The following is a 25,000-nucleotide window of genomic DNA, read 5'->3' on the forward strand; positions in this document are numbered from 1 at the left end:
TATATATGTATTTGTGTGTATATATGTGTGTGTATGTATGTATGTGTGTATGTATATGTATGTGTATATATGTAGATATATATATGTATGTATATATGTGTATATGTATAGATATGTATATAAATATGTTTATGTGTGTGTGTGTAAATATATATATATATATATATATATGACAACAACACTCATCACTCACAACAGTGACAAAACAATTACATTGATAATCATGTTACGTTATTTTCAAAATGTTTCCTTTTCTTTTCATTGCTTCTTTAACACACTACTTCTCGCCTGCTGGTGTTTTTTAGTATATATATATATATATATATATATATATATATACACTGACACATATATACATATATATATATATACAGATCTACATATATAGTCTGTATACATATCTACATATATACACACATATATATACAGTGAACCCTCGTTTATCACTGTTAATCCGTTCCAGACTCTACCGTGATATATGAATTTTCGCAAAGTTGGATTCTTTATTTATAAATCAAATATTTTCACAGTTAGAGTATAGAAAACCTGTTTACGACCTTCTAAATACGTTTTTTAACATTGAAAATGAAATAAACCCTTTATTCACCATTACACTCGTATTACCCAATATATTAGACAAAATAAGAGAAAATAAGACATATTAGACATTACAAATATCATATTACTAGGCGCACTCGCCTTTTAAGGCGACCGACTTTTATCCTCAATTTTTGTGCGCTCCATGTGTACATCAGGCATGTAAGTGTAGGGAATGGGAACATCAAAGTGCCCATTCATAACATCTCCCGAAAACCTAAGTTTTTTTAATCCCCTTAAGTGCCTGTCCAAAGTTGTACAATGTCAGCCCGAATCTGTACCGCTAAAGACGGAGTTTCATGCACTAAATAAGCTATAGATGAGAATAAGCAAGCACCATCTCCCCTGATATTTACTACGTGGTGAGGCATTTGTACTCCATCAACATTAATTATATCCAGAGACATAATTTTGTCTATTTTTCCAGCGCATCATGCACAAAAGCAAGGGAACGATGAGAGCACCACAACTCTGCTCACATCGCGTCGCTTCGTACCTCAAGCCGCAAGTAGTAAGTCTGTAATAAGCGGAATACCGCTACGCTTTGCACTCACGGGACGGAAAGACAATCCCGAACGCTTTTATGTAGTAGATTATTGTACTGTATATTTAATTGCACACAAACACACACATTTCTTACACACAACCACTAACCTATGAAGGCACGACCTCAGTAGGAGAGTCTTCAGAGGTGGTGTAGTATCTTCAGCAGGTGCGTTGTTGTTTTAATATGACCAAGCTGTGCACTGAGATTACTTTTCAGAATGCAACGTATAGTTTTGTCCAGGAGGAAAGCAATGTTGCCTCAAATCAATGGCAACCTTTTGTAGGGTGTGTCCCTGAGACTTATTAATTGTCATCGCGAAGCAGAGCCTTACTGGAAATTTTAGGCATTTCAATTGAAATGGGAGATAAGAGGGTATAACGGTGATGCCAGGAATACATTCAGAGTGTGGTGCTCTGCTGTTTTTTTGTGTAGCTGCCTTCACACAGCTTCTCCGCTGCTTTATAAACGAACGCCATATAAGGCCATCGTTTCTCCTTGCTTCGTGGTTCTGTACTGTTTTATTGTTCGTTTATTACGATTCTTATAGTTATTGTGTAGCTATTCGAAACTTACTTTACTGTTCAGGTACCCATTTCCTTTATGTAATCCGCGGCTTGTACGTTATTTTTTGTTCGTTTATTACAATTATAGATATTTATTGATTCACTTCTTTAGCTGACTGCCTGCTCCGCTGGTTTTTTGTGAAACTGCCTTTACACAGATTCTCCGCTGTTTTATAAACGAACGATATATAAAGCCGTCACCTTGTCAATTGTGTAATGCATTTTTTGAACAGGTTTAATGCATGGAAGTGATCACTCATACTGCGTTCAGTCAGTTCACGTGAGCTGCTCTCTTGTGTGATGTTGCGATGTCCACGGCTTTATTTAATGTTAGCTAAGACCCGGCCGTTAAAAGTTTCTGGCTGCAGTCATTTGTAATATGACGAAGCTGCGCAAGCTCACTCTTGAGAATGCAACGTATAGTTGTCCAGGAGAAAAGCAATCTTGCCTGAAATCAATGGCATCGTTTTGTAGGGTCTGTCCCTGAGACTTATTACTTGTCATCGCGCAGCAGAGCCTTACTGGAAATTGGAGGCATCTGAATTGAAATGGGTGATCAGAGGGTATAAAACGGATGCAAGGAATACATTGAGTGCGGAGAAACTCTAGAGACAGCATGTGTATTAACTTGTGTATTTTTCTGTGAGTATTTGGTGGCAGCGTGACGAAGTTGCTTCCGCAAGACCGTGTTAGCTGTGGAGCTCAACTCGGAGCATATTCTTTTCCTACCTTGTCAATTGTATAATGAGTTTTTTGAACAGGTTTAATGCATGGAAGTGATCACTTGTACTGCGTTCAGTCAGTTCACATGAGCTGCTCTCTTGTGTGATGTTGTGATGTCCACGGTTTTATTTAATGTTAGCTAAGACCCGGCACTCAAAAGTTTCTCGCTACAGCAATTTTAACTCCATTACAAAGTGATCCAAAGTCTCGTTTATACCTCGTGTCTTCTCATTAAACTTGTATCTTGCGAATAAAGTATTCAGCGTTTTTCTTCAGCGCTCCTTGGGAGCTCTTCCTTGTTTTCTACGTACTGCGGTCACAGTCAGTTCATGTGATTACGTGGGAGGCATGATGATGTCACACGCAGCTCCGCCCCCCACGGCCATCGAGCTAACGTCCATTACAGTATATGGAGAAAAATAGGTTCCAGTTATGACCATTACGCGTAGAATTTTGAAATGAAACCTGCCCAACTTTTGTAAGTAAGCTGTAAGGAATAAGCCTGCCAAATTTCAGCCTTCTACCTACACGGGAAGTTGGAGAATTAGTGATGAGTGAGTGAGTGAGTCAGTGAGTGAGTGAGTCAGTGAGTGAGTCAGTGAGGGCTTTGCCTTCTATTAGTATAGATTATTATTAAAGAACCAACAAGTTTTGCACCCTAGATTTGATATTTTAGTTAGAGAAGCATAGACAAATTGAATAAATTACCAACTAGCGTGGTGGAGAGTCTTTCAAAACCTGATTTGATTTTGTTTTGGAAAAACTTTTGCAATACGATTGATAACATTTGTCGAGCTAAATGGTATGTTTTCATCAAAGTATTTCTAATCTTCTAACATATTTAAAACTAAAACTAATTTCAAAGATCCTGAGTGCAACCTCTTTGACATATGTATGTAGACCAGACCGACCAGCGCTTGGACTCAAATCCCTGTGGCACACCTCTGGATTGCTTATCTAATCAGTACTCAGTACACAATTGAAAACAAGAGTTAAGATTGCAGTTCAGACCTTGTAGAAAACTACAGTTAATGGTATGGACCACAGGCCAGTTGGTTGAATGTGACTCCTGTGGAATGTGTGTGTTCTTAAAAAACTATATCATTTCCATATTTAACAACAAAAGAAATATTGTGCCTTTATCTATACTAATAAAAGGCAAAGCCCTCACTGACTCACACTCACTCATCACTAATCCTCCAACTTCCCGTGTAGGTAGAAGGCTGATATTTGGCAGGCTCATTCCTTACAGGTTACTTACAAAAGGTAAGCAGGTTTCATTTAGATATTCTACGGGTAACAGTCATAACTGAATCCTACTTACATACATATATACATCCATAGCCTGCAGCTCAGTCACCATGTGAGGCGGAGTTGATTTCCCTATCCCCACGCCTCCCACGTAATTGGCTACCTGCCAATATAAGGCTGTCTGTCGCTCCAGTCTCTTCATTCCCTTCCTTGCTTCGCTACGGTATTCATGTTTCCTTGCTGATAACTGCAGCCTTTTTATTTAATCCACGGCTTCTCCACTGTTTTATTGTTCATTTATTACGATTATAGTTATTGTGTAGGTATTTTAGACTTAGCTTACTGTTTAGGTACCCATTTCCTTTACCGATCCAGCCGTACCCCCATTAACATGTCTGTCGAGGTGATCACCATCGATCAAAGAACTGTCACTTACCAAGTGGTTTCCATGCACGGAGATGCCGCCTGCCTTTTACATTCTCTAGGTTACGTAACATTAAATAACATTTAATGACACGATTTACCTTTATTTATTTACTTACTTACTAAAGCCTAAAGTCACAAGTAGTGTGCAGAGGGCATGCTCAAAACTGTGTGTAATGCCACGAAAAGTGCCTGCTGACACTTTAGTATGCAAGCAATGGTATGTGCATGCTTGCTCCAATGTAGAAGGGAGCTGAGTTTACCTCTGCTATAGCGCGTCTATGTGAAAACAGCAGTATCAGATGCAGGGGTGGGGTGTGTTTGGGCTCATGAACGCGGCTGAGATAATAAAACTGACAAAAAAAAAAAAACCAAAGCTAACCTTTACAAGTATCATAAATTACACCGGCTGTTACAGACTGAAATCAAATGTATGTTTTTATTCTAAAATAGTAAGACTAAGAGCAGTTTACTTCTCAAAACAGAGTGGTGCAGGATCGAACTCGCGACCTTTTGATTCCCAGTCGGCGGCTGATTCTATTGCGCTACAGAGGCAGTCATAATAAATGGGTGTCAATGTCGCATGTTAAGGCGACTTTTTGTTTCTGCAGTTATATTTTTGAATAAAAGCGCAATTGTGTTAGATTTGTACCTTTTGTGAAAGTATTGTGTGATACTTCAGGCTTCATACATTATATAGTTTATGCCTACATTTTGTCATCTACAAGTAGAAAATAAAAAATGTTTCTGTTTTAACAATGTGTTTACACAGATTACTGTAGAAACGGAATAGACATGAAATGTGTGTGTTCCAAACAACAATCTATTATTTCCACTTTAAAACTCCATTTCACTCCCAGAAAATCAATCAAGGCATGAGCTGGGAGAAGTTTGTGCACGTTCTAAGTCGGTGGGGGGATGGAATAGCCGGCCGCTTGCAGCCTGATTTTTATCAGCACATTTAGATGACAAAAGACACTGGTGGAGAGCTGTGAACGATTTTAAGAAGCGATTTAAGGTGGGACGGATTTACAAGTTTTTTCGTAGGCTCTGGTAATTCTAGTGTTAAGCCGGTTGTATGCTTATACAGATGCCGAATGTCACTTCAACACAAGTCCTGCAAATACTAACGTAATTGAAACAAACCATGAAACTCAAACCGATTATGACAGCATCAATCCAAGCTGTGAGAAAACAGTAAAAAGGAGGCTTTTCAGACATCGTGGTATATTTTCTGATGCAGCTAGACGGAAACAACTTTGTGACGCTGCCGCCAAATACTCATAGAAAAATCCACAAGTTAATAGACACGCTGTCGCTAAATACTTGCAGGCAAATCCACAAGTTAATAGAGACGCTGCTGCCAAATTTCTCACAGGCAATTCCACAAGTTCATAGACACACTGCCGCTAAATATTCGCAGGCAATTCCACAAGTTAATACCGGGAATGCCTGTTAAACATCTTAGATTCACGAGTAGCGATTTGGGTAGTGAACACTTCGATGAATGAAACCTGTTATCTTTACAAGGGTTGACAAACACGGAATGTAACTTGAACACAACACATCCTCCAAATACGAACCTGATTGAAAGAAATAATGATAATCAAATCCTTCATGACAGCAACACTCATAACAGTGACAAAACAATTACATTGACAATCATGTTACGTTATTTTTAAAATGTTTCCTTTTCTTTTTCATAACTTCTTTAACACTCTACTTCTCTGCTGCGAAGCGCATGTATTTTGCTACTAAGTATATAAAGTAATAATATCAATTTATTAAACCTGTTAAACAAGGATTACAACCCAGTAACATTGCAACCATTATTCAAACAGTAAGGTAAAATAATTTCAGCTCATTTTCAAAGAACATCATTTGCTATATTTTGTCTTTTCTTGTGAAACTGCAAAGATCCTCTGTAAAATGTTAGAACAGCTGCTACAATACAAGACATTTTACCTGGCTCCGTTGTATGAAGAAGATTTGAGATAATGAGAAACTCCACAAATTAAAAGTGGTTTATGCCAAAAGAGCTCCCCAGCAGCTAGTCTGACGCAGAAGAGGAGCTCAAAGGTTTGCACCTTCTCACCGATGTGTCTCAGACCAGAAGTGTGATATCTAATAATGACCCAGATGTGCTACTTGTATGTTTAGGGGAACACAGATTACTTGCACTTCTCCACTAGGTGGAGACATTTTTACAATATGGAAGTTACAGCACATAAAAACACAATTGAAAGCTAGGAAGTTGTTTGATAAAAATAAAGGCAACATGTTCTCTTCTGATAGTCTGAGTTCAGTGAAAATTTCAAAAGAAGGCCAACATAAAGTATTACATAATTCTCAAAATGTCTATTTTGTCCCCATTTGGTGTGAGAAGTAAATTTTTGTTATACTCATTTTAGGCCTTTGAGAGATTAGTTAATTATCCAGATCATAAATTGAGCTTTACTGTGGCATACATAACATCAATCATAGCAGCATTAATTTGTGCTTTTAGACACTGCTCCCTGATGCTGTAAATATTACTGAAGATGCTGTGACATTATTGTGTATCTTGTCCGACTGATGTTCATAGTTTCAACACTCTATTCCGTTTCTTGTACATGTTTAAACTGGTTATAAATTCTTCACCTATTCCCTCCTCTTTTTGTTTCTGGCAGGTGAAGCTTGGCCCAAATGAAACAGATGTGGAACTGAATTTTTTACTTCCAATGAAAGAATATTCTGTGTCTGTTTATGCTCTTTATGGGGATGAGCCTAGTGATCCTGTCACTGCTACAGCCTTTACACGTGAGTCTATATGCACTTGGGTTCAGCTTAGACTCTGCAAACTTTTTCTCTTGTAACCGGAACAGTAAAGTAGTCAACATTAACAGACTTACTAATAGTTTTCTCCTATTTGAAGTCAAGGCAGCTATGTTGGTATACAGTAGTCTGTCTTTTTGCAGTGAAGAGTGGCATTGTGCACATTTTCCCCATGTTTCATCTAATGACTTTCTGATCAAACGTGATGTGTGTAACAAGCTGCTGGTAACCAAACTACCACAAACTGGCTGAAGGGTGTGACTCCCCTATTTGTTGTTTTCATAACCGAAATCTGTATTATCAGTGACGACCAGAAATTTTAAACCCAAGACAGGCAAGGTATGCACTGTTCCTTAGCAGAGTCAAAGCTATGCAGATGTGACATGGAGAAAATAGAAAATGGCTATTTAGAGTACCACCAAAACTTGCAATTCTAGCCTGTTGTATGTTCACACAGGTTTTCTTTTTTTCTGAAAGACCACACTTCATGTGTCATAATTTGGCTGAGGCCCTGTCCATGGCTTGTTTTTGTCTTTTTTTGATCAAAGATTTGCACAGGCTGTGGCCATGACTGCTTTTATTAATTATGTCTTTTGTAGCCATGCAAGATAGAGCCTAATTGGTGCTGGGCTCTGGAAAAGTTGCCACCTAGCCTAATGCATTTGCAATTGTGTGTAATCAGTTGTAATTACAGTTCATTTACTTAGAACTGCTACATCCATGCTACAAAACGGGAAGCTGTAGTGCTAACTATTGTGTAAGGACTGGGTCTTGAAGGCATAGCTTAATTCCTGCTTTCTTTTATTTTGGGGCTGACATGTTCTGGTTAACAGCTTTTTGGCTAAGGTCATCAGTTAAACATAAGACTAGACTAGTAAGGTCATCAGGCCAGTTTTAATCTCTGACCTTTCTGGGTTTTTTTTGTGTTTTTGTTTTTATTTGTTGGAATATACTTTTTGAAATTATCTTTAATATTGAAAGACTATATTTACATTAAAGATTGATTAATTGCTCTTTTAGTCTGAAATGATAATTTATTCAGTTGAATGTTTACCTATTTTGCTAAGTTGTCCCTGCATAATTATTTAGTGTACTGTATCAGTGTAGGTAATTTGAATTATTCTGAAAGTGCATTATTATCACCTCTCTACAGACATTTCCTTAATTTTACGCTGCTGATTTATGAAAATTCAGGTGTACAAAGAATGTCATTTAATACACTTTTCTATCTTGCAAATTACAACATGTCTGCATTTTCTCAGCTATCACTAGTCCTCAGTCATCTTCGCAGTTATTCTCATAGCTAAGTTGAATCAACTTGTTATTAATGTGACCCAAAAAGTGAAAAAAGTTCATAAAGTTGGTGAAAACTCACAAAAAAGTTGAAAGGATATTGCATTTTAATGTTAAGTAGAGTGCATATCTCTTGTTAACTAGAAGTAAACGCCTGTGGTGCTTGCAGGATTATGCTTGACTTACGTCTAAGACTCAAGAAGTTTATGAAGTTCGTCAAGCTGAATATAATGCTCCTGTTTGTTGTAATCTTATTGGAATTTCCCTGCCTTATAAAAAATGTAGTCCAAAGTAAAATGTCTCTTTTTAGTTTGGACTCAACTATTTCCACACTTCGTAAATTTGATAGTCCTGCCATTTATTATTCTTTAGAAAAAAAATGTAAATATCAAAACTTATAAGTTCTTCAGAAGGAGTAGTATGCTCAGCAACTGGAACTAACTCCTTTTTTTTTTTACTTCTTCAGAGTTACTGTATTTCACATTTAAATCTTCTCCCCGTGACCCTGTAGTTAAGATATAGCGGGTAGTATAATGAATGAATGGATGGATGGATGGATGGATGGATGGATGGATGTATGTATGTATGTATGTATGTATGTATGTATGTTCTAAAACAGTGCGTCCCAACTCTGTCCTGGGGGCACACTGTGGCTGCAGGTTTTTATTCCAACCAGCTTCTGTTTTTAATTGGACTCCTGGGCTAATTAAGTGATTTGTTTTTTCCCAAGTTCTGTGTTTTGGGAACAATATAGAAATTAGAAAACTAAATTTGGTTAAAAATAAAAAAATAAAAAAAAAACTAAAATGTACCAAGCTTAGTTATATGGGAATAATGTATTTTTTTTTCTTTTTAACAATATTTTCATCTCAATTTTCATTCTGCTTTTCCAGGTGTTCTAATTGTTTAATGAATCCATTATTTACTAATTAGTGCTGTGTTGTTTGTCTGCTCTGCTCATTTTTAATTGTCATTAGAAAGATACAACGAAGGGGGAAAACTGTACAGAGAAAGGGCAAAATATAATGAAATCAACAAAAGAGAGTTAAGCATCTAAATCTATAGCAAAAGCATAAATATTTCTAAATGTCTTATAAATGTAAAAATCATGCTGCTGTGCTTTTCTGAATATAGAATAATAAAAAAAAAAAATACCAGCTAATTAAATGATATCAGTGGTATCAGGAATTGTATCTTGTTATGAATCTGGTTGGAACAAAAACCTGCTGCCAGAGTGGGTTCCCAGGACTGAATTTGGGAAGCACTTTAAAACTAATTATTGTCTCTGAGATCTGGATCTTTATAGTAGCATTGACACAAATAGACATTTTCCTTTATTTGTAAAAAAAAATGGGGTTCTATTTTGGCACCTAAAATAAAAAAGAAACTAATAAATTAAACTAATGCATTAATCTGACAGTTTTCTGTAACTTTTACAGTTTATCTGAGAGTAAATAAAATCACACCGACCGCTAGAAGTAATGGCCTCACAAGGGTGAGGAAGTGCATCAGAAGATGAGCTTGTAATGTGATGTGTTATTAGTTACAATGAAAATTCAGATTTTAAGACAAGGAATTTAAAACAAGCACTCAGCCTTCATCCCTACTACATCAACAACTGCTAACATGTCAACTGGAATGGCCAGTGAAAAATCCACCTTTGACCATCAGTGTGGACTGCCCATAACTGAGGACCAAGTAAGGAGACAACTGAAGAAGCTAAACACATAAAAACATGTGTGGCCAGATAGAGTAAATCCTCAGGTTCTAAAGGCCTGTGCTGACAAGTGGTATCCTCTGTCACATGTTCAGTCTGTCACTAAGACTTCAGAAAGAGCCACTGCATTGTTCCTGTACCAAAGAAGGCAGGTGTCTCTTCATCTAATGACTACAGACCAGTGGCACTTAAGTCTCACATCATGAAGACCTTTGAGAAACTGGTCCTGGGGTATAAGAGTCCCCTTATGTTAGACCACCTTGATCAATTACACTTTGACTATCAAACAAAGATTGGAGTGGAGGATGCAGTTATCTGTCTGCTCCACAAGGCTTATTCTCAACTGCACTTATGAGGTGTATGATGATTCTGCACTTATAGGGGGATGAGACAGAGTATAGGAGTCAGGTGGAGAAGTTTTTGGTGTAAAGAGAATTGTCTGCATCTTAATATTAGCAAAACCAAGGAAGTGGTTATTGACTTTTGTTGCACCAAAAAGTCTCTGTGTCCTGTAACTATTCAAGGAGTGCATGTAGAGGTGGTCCACTCCTACAAATATTTGGGGGTCCACATTTTGACAGGTTGGACTGGTCTCAGAACACAGAGGAACTATATCAGAAAGGACAAAGCAGGCTTTTTTTTCCTTAAGAGACTGCATTCCTTTAATGTGGGAAGTGACATCCTTCACATCTTCTATAACTCTGAGATGGCCAACGCGATTTTCTTTACTGTGGTGTTCTGGACTGGTAACATCACTTCAAAAGAGGCGTACTGAATCAATAAGCTAATAACAAGGGACAACACAGTTATAGGACACACTCTTTGCCCCCTGGAGACAGTAGCGAAGGAGAGAATTAAAACAAAACTGAGTGCCATTATGAACAATGCTGCACGTTCTTTCACTGTTTGACATCCTTTCTTTGACACTCTAACACTGAGTTCTTTCAGCCAACAAACTATTCAACAGAATTATGTCAAGAAACACTACTGGGGCTCCTTTATACCAACAGCAATATGTCTACCTAATGGCTCACTGTGATTGTGACAGCCAAGTCGGAACTTTCTTTTTACTCTTCTTGCTTTCTAGTCACGTCTGTCACTACTTCTGGTGTGTGTTCAGACCAAAGTGTACATGCATATTTATTTATTTACCTAGTTATATATTTATTTAAAGAGCTTCTGTAATAATCCAAATGTCCTTTTGGAGACAGACAAATAGTTATATCTATCTATTATGAACACTTTAGACCTGAAGTACTTGAAATTGTGAAGAGCAGAACCGCTGCCTGCCAGCATGCCACAAAGTTACTGTTTGCATCTTCAGGATGTTATCCATCAGTTAAAAAATATGAATTAATTACCAATCACCCAATAATTATACCCACATAAAACCTCAGTAAAATCTTTTGTGTCTCCAATGTGAGATTTTGCTTATACAAGCAAACCAAGATTTATTATTGTCAGCCCGCTAATTGATTGCATCTATTAACTATTGTTGTATTCTTCAGTTTCTTTTTAAAACTATTTTTTATCCCATACAGAGTTTCAATGACAACACTAGTAGCTGTATGCCATTTATCATAGGCAACACCTATTGAATCTCATTATAAATTGGCCTTGCCTAATGGAATGATTGATTAATTTTTGAAACATTGTGTTTCTCTACATTGATTCCTGGTAGAAATGTGTCAGATTGTGGAGCCTACTTTGGGTTCACACTGTTTGAAGACATGCTGGCATCTTGGTGATCGATAGTGTAATATTTTGAAACAAATTGGGACCCTGAATGGACAGCTGAGAGCTTTGGATGGTCCATACAATCTAATAAGCTCTTTAAAATGATTGAATTAAGAAATACCTCCTCAGAGATTCCTCCTTTTGAAGGTTGTTTCCTCTAGGGAGCACTAGTTCCCTGGTTGGAATAAGTTCTTTTTAATTGTGGCGTCTTAAATAACCCAAAACTATATAGATATAATATTAAAAAGGCGATATCCCTCCCATAGTGATATGGTGGTAAGAAATCACATAAGAGAAAATAACTTAGCTTTCTTTAATGATGATTTACTTGGCATAACAGACGAAAGGATGCCAATGGCAAGACAATTACCGGAGTGGGAGTTCGATGTATACAGTCTGCCATTGTTATCACTGCGCTGGAAGGATTTTCAGGATCGGATGACGTTATCTCCCATCCGTCCGTCAGCTTCCCAGGTGTGTCAGGCAATGTTCCAAGGCTTTGTACTCTTTCTCCATGTGCAGGCCCTTACTTAGGTAAATCATGCCATTCCAAACAAGGCAAAGAGAGGATACAATTTTAATGCTGACTCTAACACACACATAAATAGTGCACATTGCCCATTTGTCTATCTTGTCCTATGCTTGGCCTAGCAGTTCTAAATGCTGAGCCCCTTTGTACTAAATCTGGCTCAGCTGTGCATGTAGAAAGAAAAGAAAAGCAGATTTTAAATATCTATACAGAACACAGTGACATATTACACATCTAAACTTATTACAAAAGTGTATATCCTTATAACTCCTTGTTCTTTTATTGGGCTTGTTTCATTAGGCATGTCTTATTATACAGTTCTGGTCAGTGACGTAAAGTTACTTTGTGCAAAGGTAACACATAATCTTTTTTTTAGAGTGTCAATATCACAGTCCTTGATGTATAGAGCCTGAAAGTGTTTTTTCCTTAAATTAACTTATATTTAAATAATGAATTTAAGAGATTATAATTCTTTATTGATTTGTTGATTTGCTTTTGCATTTTTTTGTAGAACCCCTGAATCCTCCTGAAAGTCAGATTTTTTCAGAGGTCACTCACAGCAGTGTTCGGGTGTCCTGGGCACCTGTCTCAGACAATGTGAATCAGTATCAGGTGACATACATTACAAACCGTGGCAGTGATGTTAAACAGGTGAGGCATTTGGTGAATCATGGCAGAGGGCTCTGTGATCAGAATGATATCAAGTTATTCGAACAGTGACAGACTGGCTTTAAGTTAAAAGAAAATGACTAACTTGATGGGTGGATGTTTTATATTAAATCTACTAGAAATGGGCTTGATGATGAATTAATATCAAAGGATCACGAGGAATTAATATTACAGGGTCGGTATCTTTTTTACCTTATTAATCTCACACTAAATGTCAAACACATAGACTATATTAGCATGTGTCAGTTTACAGTGGTTGACTAAATGTCATCACCTTCATTGACAGTATTTGTGTGAGCTCCATTCAAGTTTTCTGTAGGCTTTGGAAAGTCAAATATAATCTGAAACTGTAATATAGAATAATAGAATTTTTTTTAAAAAAGCAGATGATGTATGTCATTGAAGTGCTCTTATCATTTTTATCCCTACACAAACTTTATCCATCTATCTGTTTTAACTGCCTTAATTGACTTGCAGTATGTTTTGTTTCAGATGAGTGAGATTCAAGGGTGTGGTGTAGACATAGTAGAGTAGCAGATTACATGGATGAAAAAGTTCTTGGGGGTTAAAAGTGTTGCAGTCATTATACTCCAAGTCTTTATGTGATAGCTAAAACTTCACATAGCCTTCTACTTCTATTATTCTGAAGAAAACTTCTGAAAAGAACAGGCTATTCAGCCTCAATGTGTATTCTTCTGTTGTCACCAAAGCAATACTGACCTAAATTTTAAATCAAATCAAGGTTCCAGGTTCAAAAATATTTAGATAAAATTTCCAATTAAATTAAGCTGGTCTGAAAATGTAAACTTTTGCAGTTAAAAATTCTAAATGTTGACTCTTATCTAGGGCTGCAACTATCGATTATTTTACTAAGTGATTAGTTGGCCAGTTATTACTTTGATTATGCAAAGTTATAAAAAGTCCAACATCTGTGCAAAAGAGCACAAGTACAGCAAGCATTTCTTTCTTCACAGATAAAAAAGATATTTCCTGCACAATGCCCTTTTTAATAAGAGTTGCATATGAACGTTCTAAAATTAAATTTGGTGAAAATTTTCAAAGAAACCATTCATGTTAGTAACTGTACAGTCTATCTTAACACTCTCAAAGTCGTTGTCAACATCAGTTAAATTCATTTATTTTTGCATAGTGATTTTAACCGAGTGCAGGAATTAAAGGAGTTGAAGACACCAGTGTTAAACATCAGCAAATGTTGCCTAGGATGTATTGTTTGATGTTATCCATTAGATGGCAGCAAAGACCACAAGATGAACTGAGTTACAGTTACTATCATCAGATTTTGCACCTTTGAATAGAAACTTTGAATATTAGAACAATTGTGATGAGAACAGGCCGTTTAGCCCAGCAAGCGTGTCCATTCTCTTCACCTAGATTGTATAAAATAACATCAAGTGAAGTGGTATAGGTCCCTAAAGTCTTACTCTTCAACACTGATACAAGAAATAGTGACATTGAGAGTGCTTCCAGAATATTATGTGTTTTCATTTCAGGTGCTTATGGTTGTGCTCCTGTACCAATAAGCTCATTATTACAGATCTTGTTAGAAATGGATTTCTTACCAGGAATGACTCCACATTTTTGAGTTCCTTGGTATCCTATCATCTGCCCTATTTTCAGATCTCCAGCAGTGTCATAGTGTAGGGGTTTCACATTTTCTCATCTCATTGAGTCTGCATGGGTTTTAATAATTTCTGATCATTTTGATTGTTTTTTGTTTGGTCAGACTGTATCCAATGACACACCCTAGACGCCATCTTCACAGCTTATGGCGCATAAACAAATATATTTATGTGATATTTCTTTTTATTTCTTATTAACCTAGGATACTTTGTAATTACTCATAGCATATATACAGCCACAAATGCAAAGGAATGTCCTACTTTTATCATATTCAGAAGCAAGATTTTTTTTTTTTTTATCTGTAGACTTACTCGTACTAGAATATGGAGTACACTTTAAGTACTTCCGCACTGCAGATATTGTTTAATGTGCTTTACTGGCAGAAGTAGAGACCTAAAATGCAGAGTGCATGCACATGTCTTACTTTTTTGTTTTTTCCTAAATCACAAAACTAGCTAATGATTGGTAAGTTATACACAGGATGTGCAGATCACTTATTTTGAGCAAAAACTACACTTTTGCAATCTGTTGCCAATTTACTGGTGCATCACAAGTGAGAGAGCAAGCCTGTTAAATGAACCAAAATGTCAAGACAGACCAAGTGCCACACCAGTCACCTAGAAGAAAAAAAAGTGGAAAAGTCTTAGTAATGGCAAATTTAAAACAATTAATGCAGTTAATTAAAAAAAATAAGAGAGTGATATTAAACAGCCTCAGCAACAACTCCAACAAGAGTATACTAAGCTAAATAATATCCATAATTCAGTACCATGTATCAACTTATTTATTACACGTTCTTCAAAATAAAGCTTTCTAAGTAAGCTTTTAATTAGTGTCCTCTCACAAGGTTTCTAAAGTACAATTCAGATAAAAACAGAACCTGAGCTCATTCTCAGGCTTGGATCACAAATTTCTCCAGATGCGTTTGACCGACTAACCTTTGAATTTCATCTTTCATCTCTAATGAATGCTTTTCACACATAATCTTGTTTTCCACTCCTTCCATCCTCGACTGTGTTTCCTCCTTCCACTGAAAATATATACAGTAAATATATAATCATTTTTTAAGTTATACACCTGATGAAGGCTACAAAGCTGAAAAGTTGTGTTTCTCACCTTTGTTTCTGTTTTCACTACACTGATAATAATCTTTTATGCTTTTTATTTTAATAGGGCCTGTCCTGATGTATTATGAATTCAGAAAACACTTGCCTTAAAACTGATTATTTTCTGGTTTTAAACTGCTCTAATAAGCACTTGAACTACACCACTTTATTAATTATTTACTGTTAATTTTTCTTATAAAATGAAAGCACATACCATCACATGTTTTTGCTTTTCATAAAGTTCATCAAATGACTTGCACAGGATAATTGAACACTAAAAATGAGTTGATAGATAAATTCTTCCAAATGATTACCCACATTAACTGTTCCTTGGTTTATTTTTCTCTGTTATCTTTTATAATCACATTTTGTACTTTTGCATGTGATGAACACTTGCTATCTTAATATGTATCGTCCAGTGTTAACTCAACCACCTGTTTTCTTTATATGCACTTTATGAAGGCTTCCGTCATGTGATAATTAATCCCAGCTCTCTTGGGTCCTCTACAGGTTGATGTTGTTGGTTCATCGGTCCTCCTTAAAAACCTTTCATCATTGTCTAACTACCTAGTGACAGTTCGATCTGTTTATAACGAGGTGCTCTCTGAGCCTCTTATCAGCAATGTTACAACCCGTAAGTGCAGCTTAGAGTGCAAATATTTACACACTCCAATATGGTGTTACTGCCTGCTAAAGTTGCAAATCATAGCAATATTAATTATGCTTGTCCGTCTCTTTAATTTTAGTAAAAGTTCCTTCTCCTTCTAATCTGAGAGTGACAAATTTCGCCGGTGGTAAGGTAGACCTACAATGGACGCCAGCAGCTGATGATGTTGTTTCATATAAAATCAAATGGATTTCTCTCAGTGGAGGCAAATTGAGAGAGGTTTGCTGGGGAATGGGTGTTATATTTTATATATATAACTTCTTCCTTTGTCTCTGTTTTACAATCTCTCATTGTTTCTGTTTGATGAACATTGTTGTCACTCTAAAATATATATTACGAGTGATTTAGCTAATAAACTATAAAGAATCAATAGTAAGTCACTGAGATTCCTAAATGTGTAAGATGCTGGTGAAATTTCACAATTGTTTAGTGTTAATACTCCTGAACCCGAATTTTATTGTTACTACCTGGTGACTGTAGATATAATTGCAGCAACAATTCAAAGGGTTGTCTTTTTCTGTTTCTTATAGCTAATTACCATTAAGCAAACTCCATTTCTGAGCAGATATTTTCTTTTTTAGCATATTGTGGGTGGAGATCAAGTATCTACTGTCCTGGAGGGAGTGGAAAATAATGCTGAGTATCAGATCTCTCTCTCTGCTCAATATGCTGATGGAGCTCAAAGTGAAGCAGTGGCTGCTCGATACAGCACCTGTAAGTAGTAACTTGTAATGAAACACTGCGACTTGTTGCTGTCTAATACAATTTGAACTTGTTTTACAGTGCAGTGTTAGTTAGCTAGATATGAGCAGTACTGAACAATGGTCAGATGAAAGCCGTTTTCTATGACTTAATCTTAAACATCAACATGCGAACTATGCAACACAGTGCTTAGATAATTCAGAAATATGTATGAACAGAGTGCATGTTGATTCATAAAAGATTAAATGAACATCTTATCCATAACCATAAATGATGTATTTGAAAAAAAGAGCTGGTGACTCTTTGAAAAATGTAATACGTTTAAGCCTGATTATGTGTATCTTATACTCTGTGTTTGGGTGGCAGCCAGTGACAAAAGAAAAGCTTAGCGGATTTGACTTTCCATTGCCACATTTTAGAAATGAATGTCCCATTAAGTGAATAAACTTAAATTGATATGAATTCAGATATTTTTAACAACAAACCTGCTTAAAACCATTAAGTATTTACCTAAACAAAAAAATAAAAGGTATCCAAATGGGCATTTATAGTCCACAGATTTTGGTATTATTCAAAATTTATGGAGATATCTGAAAGTGCAATGCATGTAGAAGTCAGAAGAATTTTGCATCAAAGAATAAAAAAAAAAGAGAAAGCAAGGATAAAAGGGCTCTTGGACAGATACACAAAATGTTTGGAGGCCATAATTAACAGCTTGTCCAAAATTTATACTCGCTGCATTTAATTTTATTGTTTTAATTTTATTAGTTTAGAAAATTAATATCTTATGCATTAAAATGAGTGAAAATATGATTTTCATTCTGCAGATGTTAATTTCTTTTTCATTTTCAGCAAGGGTGTTAAATTTAGACCCTGGAGGTCTGCAATTGCCTCATCTTTTTAAATCACCTAATTTCTTTAGTAAAAACTAATTATTTCTTCTTACTTTTAGCCTTGTCTTTTATTATTTAAATCCCTTAATTGCTTCTTTTTTATTCACCAGTGGTTAGTTAATAATACAAATACTGTAACAAGAATATAGTTAGTGAAACAGTTTACTGTGCACCCCTTATCATTGCAAATTTGTTTTAATAAAATATCTGGTGTGGGGTACAGCCCGGACACAGACAGGTAGACATGATGTTTTCACCACACACATTTATTTTCACTATATTTACAGATGATGAAATGTACAAACCCAGTGCCGCAGCACCAACCACCCTTTTAAGTCCTGGCCTCAATACAATGCCTTTTCCTCTTCTGACCGCCTCCACTCCTCTCATCCGAGCTCTCTTTCTCCTCTCCCGGCTCCAGCCATCGTATGGAGGGAGGCGGCCCCTTTTATACATGCCCGGATGGGCTCCAGGTGTTTCCCAACACTCCCCCGCAGACACTCCCCTGTGTGGCGGAAGTGCCAGCCGCGCACCTGGAAGCACTCCGGGTGTCCCCAGTCTTCTTCCCCCCAGGGAAGGTCCAGGGCTCCAAAGGCCCCGGGGCACACAAAGCAACCAGGGCGGTCACTCCTACATGGCCTGGGGAAGGCGCAAGCCGTCCTCCGGTCCTCTAGGCTTCCCGGCCGGGTTCCCACCCCGGCCGTCTCTGACACTGGCAAGAAAAAAATGATGTTGTAGGAAATGATGGTCTGTTCTGGAGCACAAAACATTTTCATAAGTTACTGTGAAAAAAACCAGAAAATTTACAGCTTTAAAAAATGTCTGATTTTGTTGAATGAAAGCAGCAGCAAGACTTATACAAATAACAAGGGTTTACATCTAATTAAGGGCTCTTTTATACTTCATGCTCAGAATACGTACGCACAAGCATCATGGCTGCCACACATTGCCAGCATTCATTTGACGCAACCTCTAAGCAGGCCCTCAGAAAATAACGTGTCGCGTGCGCGAGACCAGCAAAAAGTCAGGGGGCGCAGTGTGATAAAAGTTGGAAGGTGACGTCAGAGACTCTGGTTACTATCTATATGTGACAGCCGCTTTGCAGATCCTACGAGATCAATGTGCACGCTTCAATGTTTGATGAATGGTTTGATGTGGTGAAGTAAAATGCCGACATACAGATGCATTCATGGTGCTTTTATATTCAAGCGTCACATACTCCCAATCGTAATGACACAATACATTTTAAAAGTCTCACATACCATCTTTTGTGCCATCTTTATTTTCTGGGGCTTCCTCCTGAAGTGACAGCAGCAATCGCCATACAGAACACATTAAATGTATGATATTCCAACTATCTGCACATTTAGAATCCTTAGATTTATACTTGATATCACTTTCATGATGAAATGCATTAAAGTATGTATGCTACATTTTACAGATAAATCGTTAATTTCGTTTAAATAATGAATACTGCTAAAAATTACACATATGGGGGTGACACAGTGGCGGAGCGGCAGCGCTACTGTTTCGCAGGGAGTCACGTCGCTGGTATTCCCTGCCTGGAGTTTGCATGTTTTCCTGCTGGGTTCCACAGTGTGCTCCGGTTGCCTTCCAAAGATATGCAGATTTGGTGACACTAAAATGATGACAGTGTATGTGTGAGTGCTTGCATTCACCTTGCAATGAGCTGATGTCCCGTCTAGGAATTGTTTCTGCCTCGTGCACAATGCTTGCTGGAATGGACACATCCCTAGATTGATGGCTTTAATCATTAAACATCCTTTTTAGAGATATTACGGTAAGGTTTCATCGGAATTTAACGGGTGTTCCAGGCAATTCACAACACAGCGGAGCCAAACCTGTTCTCACCGTGATAATATCTCTCACTGCCTCCTGGTGGATTCTTCCAGATTTACGTAAAGTACGCGCGCAGGTATAAACAGTACAACGCTTGTGTAGTAAGAGTGTCCGCTGGAGCATGCATCGCGTCACTTAAAGTATAAACCTGGCCTAAGAAATTAGTTGGTGCAAAAGCCCCCAGCCACTGTGGCCATCCAGTAACACCCAAAATTTAGAGACTGAGTGAAAGTTGCTTTTGATCAAGATGGTACTGTAAAGGATGACACAGTGTGTTCAGGGTTATTGCTCATAATAAAAAAATTGGCCGAAGAGAAAAAAAAAAAAACAAAAGGTTAGTACCAGGAGGGCAAATTCAATTGAGTAAGTAGAATCCAAAAGAACAAGGCAAACACAAAGGTTTATGTCAGAATAAAGTCAAAACCTAGCAGATAATTCTAACGCTAAGGCCTACTTGAAAAAGAGATAACTGCCGCTAATTTTTTAGAAGGTTGTTATATCCACCAAGGAATAAAACAGTGTAAGATCACTACGACATTTGTTTTTTCATATCTGATGGCATCATAAGAGTTCACAAATGTGTTTTTTTAACAGGAACCAAGATGGATTGCTTAAGCAAAGAAATTAAAATGGAAACAAAAAACAGCTTTGTGAAACTAATGTCAGAAATATGAACATCATTTATAAAAACCTTGAAACAACCAAAAACATATGGAGAAATAGCTAATACTACAGGAACAACTTTTTGTATACAGAAGTGTGTTTGTATACAGTATACTGCATAATGTGCAAAATTTTTACTCATTTTAGTTCACTAAAAATGGAGGTACACTTTATATACGAGACATAATTTTAATTAGATATTTTCAATAAGCCTGAACAGTAAGAATTTAGGTACTTGAATTTATTATGTGTGTAAAGCATTTGGTTCTATCTGTGGTACTGCTTCGCTGTTTGGTGGAGCTTCCACTTAAGACATCAACGCTCATCTTGTGTTAACCACTCAGCCTGAACATGCATTATAGTCAGTAGTTTCAAATTGAACAACGGACTTGATAGTATTGGGTAGGTGGTCGTCGTGTTCCTTCAAGTACTAGTTGGTTAATAATTTTAATACCATTTGGTATGTTAAGCCCTTAAAATTAAAATAAAGAGGTTATAATGCAGAAACTAATAGCAGTAGGACATTTTTGTATTCCTGAGTCAAACATCTGATTATAGTGCACAAACAGAGCCATTGCAAGCATTACCTACTAAAAAAAGGCAAATTGTGGGGCCCCACCAAGTTTTCCAGACTTAGAAAAAGAATTATTGGACTTGGTAACAAATAGGAGGCTTCAGGGAATTAGTGTTTCATGCATTGATATCAGATGTAAAGCTTTTGAAATAAAAAAAAAAAAATCTTTAGTGATGGCAACAAATTTTTAAACATTTTGTGGACGGGACAGTTCATTTTATGAAGCAGAATGGTCAGTTCATAGAAGTGATCACGCAACTACTGTGACACAAAGCTCCTAGAATTCCAAAAGTACATTAACAAATTGAGAAAGGAACACACATATGATCTGGTTCTTGTACAGACTGGAAATGCCAATCAGATAGCCTTGACTTTTGATATGCCTTACAATCGGACTGTAGACGGAAAAGGCACAAAAACTGTGTGTATATGTACAACTGGACATGAGAAGTCTCACTTTACCGTCATGTTAGCGTGTACTGCAGATGGAGAAAAGTTTCTGTCTTTCATAATTTAAAAAAAAAAAAAAACTATACAAAGGAATAAAATTTCCAAGTTGTGTACATATTTGTGTTCACTCTAAAGGATGGATGGATGATGCATTAACCACTGACTGGTTAAAGGTGTTTGGGCAAAATGTCCTGGTGGTCTAAGGAAACAACCTTCTATTTTGGTGCCCAACCTGTTTTGCGTACATCGAATGTCTTCTTTAAAGGAGGCACCTAACAAACTAACATCTGATCTTGTTATTTTTCCAGGCAGCATGACCCATCTATTGTAACCTTTAGATGTTTCTGTCAATAAGCCGATAAAGGATGCTGTCCGCTGTAAATATAATGCATGGTTAAGCAACAATAATCACACATTTACTGCTGGTGACCGTATGTTTTGCAACTTTCTGCAAAACAGCTGAATGAATGCTTGCAGCTTAGAATGAATGAGATGCATCTTTAATTCAACATGGTTTCCTCAAATGTTCTTTTTGTAATAATCTTGACAGGCGCAAGGTTGATGTTTTGTGGGAGGATAAACAGGTATCATCAGATGAAGATAATGATGACGATATTTATTACGATGGTATCAATGACAATAGCATTGACTCAACAGCATTAGATGAGCTTATCACTAGTAGCAGTGATGACCACTGTTCTTCCAGTTAGATATGCCTATCTTTGCTTGGATAATATCTGTTATTACCTAAAGGTAGAAAATTTATGCAATTTAAAATAAAACCTAGCAAATTACAAAATTGTTACCTAATAGGCACATATCTACTTGTTATCATAAATATTGTTAAAAACTGAATGTACCTATTTACCTAATTTAAATAAAAAATAATTTGAATAATTATTACTTTAAATTTCATATAAAAAAATGATTGCAGTTTTAATAACATTTTTAAAAATTAAGGGTGTGCATTATTCATTAATTTCTTTTTTTAACTGAAACTTTTTGGCTAAATTATTCATGCGCATTATGCCCAAGTGTGCATTGTACATGAGATTTTACAGTAATCTCAAAATCATCAAAATTAAATTATTCAAATTGTAATTTTACTAATGGCAGAAGACTCACATAGCCAAAAGTCATGCAACAGCCACAAGATCTTTGTACGTGCAGTCCATTAAATTGTAAGCTCTACATCTATTTACTTCCATAGGCACATCGATAAAACAGGTTACACTTAGTTTGACCACATTTTGATTTTGTTGTTACCTTTGTTTCTGTCATTCTACAGTACATAACAACATGTCATTATCAAACTACAGATTGTTTTATGATTTTATTTCCATCAGTTTCCAGAAGTGCTCCAGCTAACTTGGTAATAGACAGTGAGACACCAACTAGCTTTGTGGTGAGGTGGGACCATCCAAATTCCCATGTGCATCAGTACAGAGTTGCTTACAATCCACTGAGAGGAGAACAGACTGAACAAATTGTGAGTAATCTCTGTTTGATAGTAACATAACATTCTTAAACATGTGCAATCCAGTTCAAGGTAGTAGAGGCCAGAGCCTATCCCAGGATCATAAAGTACAAGAAGGCAGGAGCCAACCCTGGACAGAATGCCAGACCATCACTGGACCCACTCTTGCAGACGTCAACACTCACACTCTCATGGATCAATTTATTTTCACCAATTAATCTATTATTAATGTATGTGTGAGGATGACAAGGTACTAGGTTTTTTTAAAAAAGGAATTCACACAGAGGTGAAGAAAATTGGCAAACTTAATACAGTCTGTGACTAAGCACTGGATTCACGTCTAAGATGCTGGATCCTTAAGTCAGTGGCACTTAGCACTGTGCCCAACCGATTTCTTCAAGTATATACTAAATGTAAATTAGGATCAAGTGTTACATTTAAGTAGGGCAGACTTGTTTAATTGTATCCTCCTTATATAAACATTTGTTTTCAAAATCAGGTGACGGTCCCAGGTAAACTCAACAGTGCAAAACTGGAGTCACTTTTGCCTGAAACCAAGTACAGTGTCCAGGTTACTGCTGTCTACAGCAACAGGGAAGAAGGCAGTGCACAGACTCAAGGAAAAACATGTAAGACAAAGGCTTTTTAATGGTACAAAATTATAGATGCATAAGGTAAACAATTTGTGATAATAAACAGTTAATGAAGGATTGGATTTGAAGAGATGTCTGCTTTTATTGTACAGTATATCAATTATCTGACTTCATTTTTGTTGTTCCAGGTATTCCTTGTTTATTTTGCTGTTGAAGGTTAGGCATAATACAATTTACTACGTGCTGAATCTTCAGACAACTATTTATAAATTTGTACAGAATGCCACACTTTAGGTTTCTTTTGCATTTTGATTGGGTCCTGGACTAGCCAGTAGTTTTACCATTTAATTTCTCTTTAAGATGTTATAGGTTAAACATTTGCTTTAGTACATTATTACTATTATACTCAAAATAGAATATTTGACAGAGGGGCATTGGCCTGGATGAGAATGTTACTATACATTTCATGTGTTGTTTAATCTGGTTCAATTATAACCAACTCAAGATGCATTTAACATATTGTAACTCTCTGTGATAAATGAAAACCCACAGTTCAATCCCAACCTTGAGAATTTTGGTTCTGTTCTTTTAATCCTTCTTTCAGTCCGTTTAATTCAAATGATTCCTCCCAGGATGTTATCTAGTATACTAGAACCCTGTGCTACATTTATATTCCAAGATTCTGATACCTTTTTTTCCTTTTTATTCTTCGTTTTCTCCTCCACTCCTCCCGGTAAGCTTTGTCTCCTTCCTCCCGACTCTGGCACCCAGAGTGGTGTCTGCTGGCTCCTTTTAGAAGGCACCCAGGAGTGCTCCAGGTGTTTGTTGCTCTATTTCTGGCAGCACTTCCAGGTGTGGAGGAAGAGCTGTTCTCCAGGGTTCAGCAGCCATTGCTGCACCCTCTGGCGGCACCTCCAGATCCCAACAGGGTGTATCTAACTTCCAACTCCCATGAAGCCCTGCAGGAGTCCAAGGCACCAGTGCAACCCAGGGGGATTGCCATCTAGCGCTTCAGGGGAAGTAACACTCTGGATAGGTTGGCTCCCGTGGTCCTTCCAGTATGGAGGTGTCCCGGCTGGGCAAGGGTCCCGGCCATCCATCACAGTATGTTTGTATATGTGAAATTAACATATAAATAATGAAAAGCTCACAGAATATTCAAATCTCCAACAGTCCGTATTAACAGAGAATCTAAAAACAAAGATTACAAGATATTTTTTTTTTTTTTAAAAAAAGTATACATTACTTCTTTGTGCCCTTGTAGCCTCCTTAGCTTTATGTTTACCCCAAATAAACAAGTCAAGAACATTATAGTTTTTTTAACAAGAAAAATGTTATTACGTGTTACATGAACATTTAAATACTACAACGTCAACATAAATGCAATAAGAAAGTTATGCATATTGTCCACTGCTATACTGGTGCAGATTTAGTACGTTTCCTTCATGGGATATGTTTTGAAAGCAGGCTTCTTTGCTCACTTTTCTTTATAATATTTTTTGTTGCTTGTG

General features: G+C 36.8%; 1 protein-coding gene across 1 annotated transcript in view; it reads left to right on the plus strand.

Annotated features, from left to right (window-relative positions):
- LOC120514307 (collagen alpha-1(XIV) chain) overlaps positions 1-25,000 on the plus strand; it is a 228,986-nt gene that overhangs the window by 158,524 nt on the left and 45,462 nt on the right. The window contains exons 14-20 of the mRNA XM_039734634.1: positions 6,774-6,903; positions 12,706-12,845; positions 16,121-16,244; positions 16,357-16,496; positions 16,859-16,991; positions 22,766-22,908; positions 23,396-23,525. Coding sequence (XP_039590568.1) covers positions 6,774-6,903; positions 12,706-12,845; positions 16,121-16,244; positions 16,357-16,496; positions 16,859-16,991; positions 22,766-22,908; positions 23,396-23,525 — 940 coding nt within the window. The remainder of the gene's footprint in view (positions 1-6,773; positions 6,904-12,705; positions 12,846-16,120; positions 16,245-16,356; positions 16,497-16,858; positions 16,992-22,765; positions 22,909-23,395; positions 23,526-25,000) is intronic.

This window comes from Polypterus senegalus, chromosome 14 (assembly GCF_016835505.1).
Source record: "Polypterus senegalus isolate Bchr_013 chromosome 14, ASM1683550v1, whole genome shotgun sequence".
Lineage (NCBI taxonomy): Eukaryota > Metazoa > Chordata > Cladistia > Polypteriformes > Polypteridae > Polypterus > Polypterus senegalus.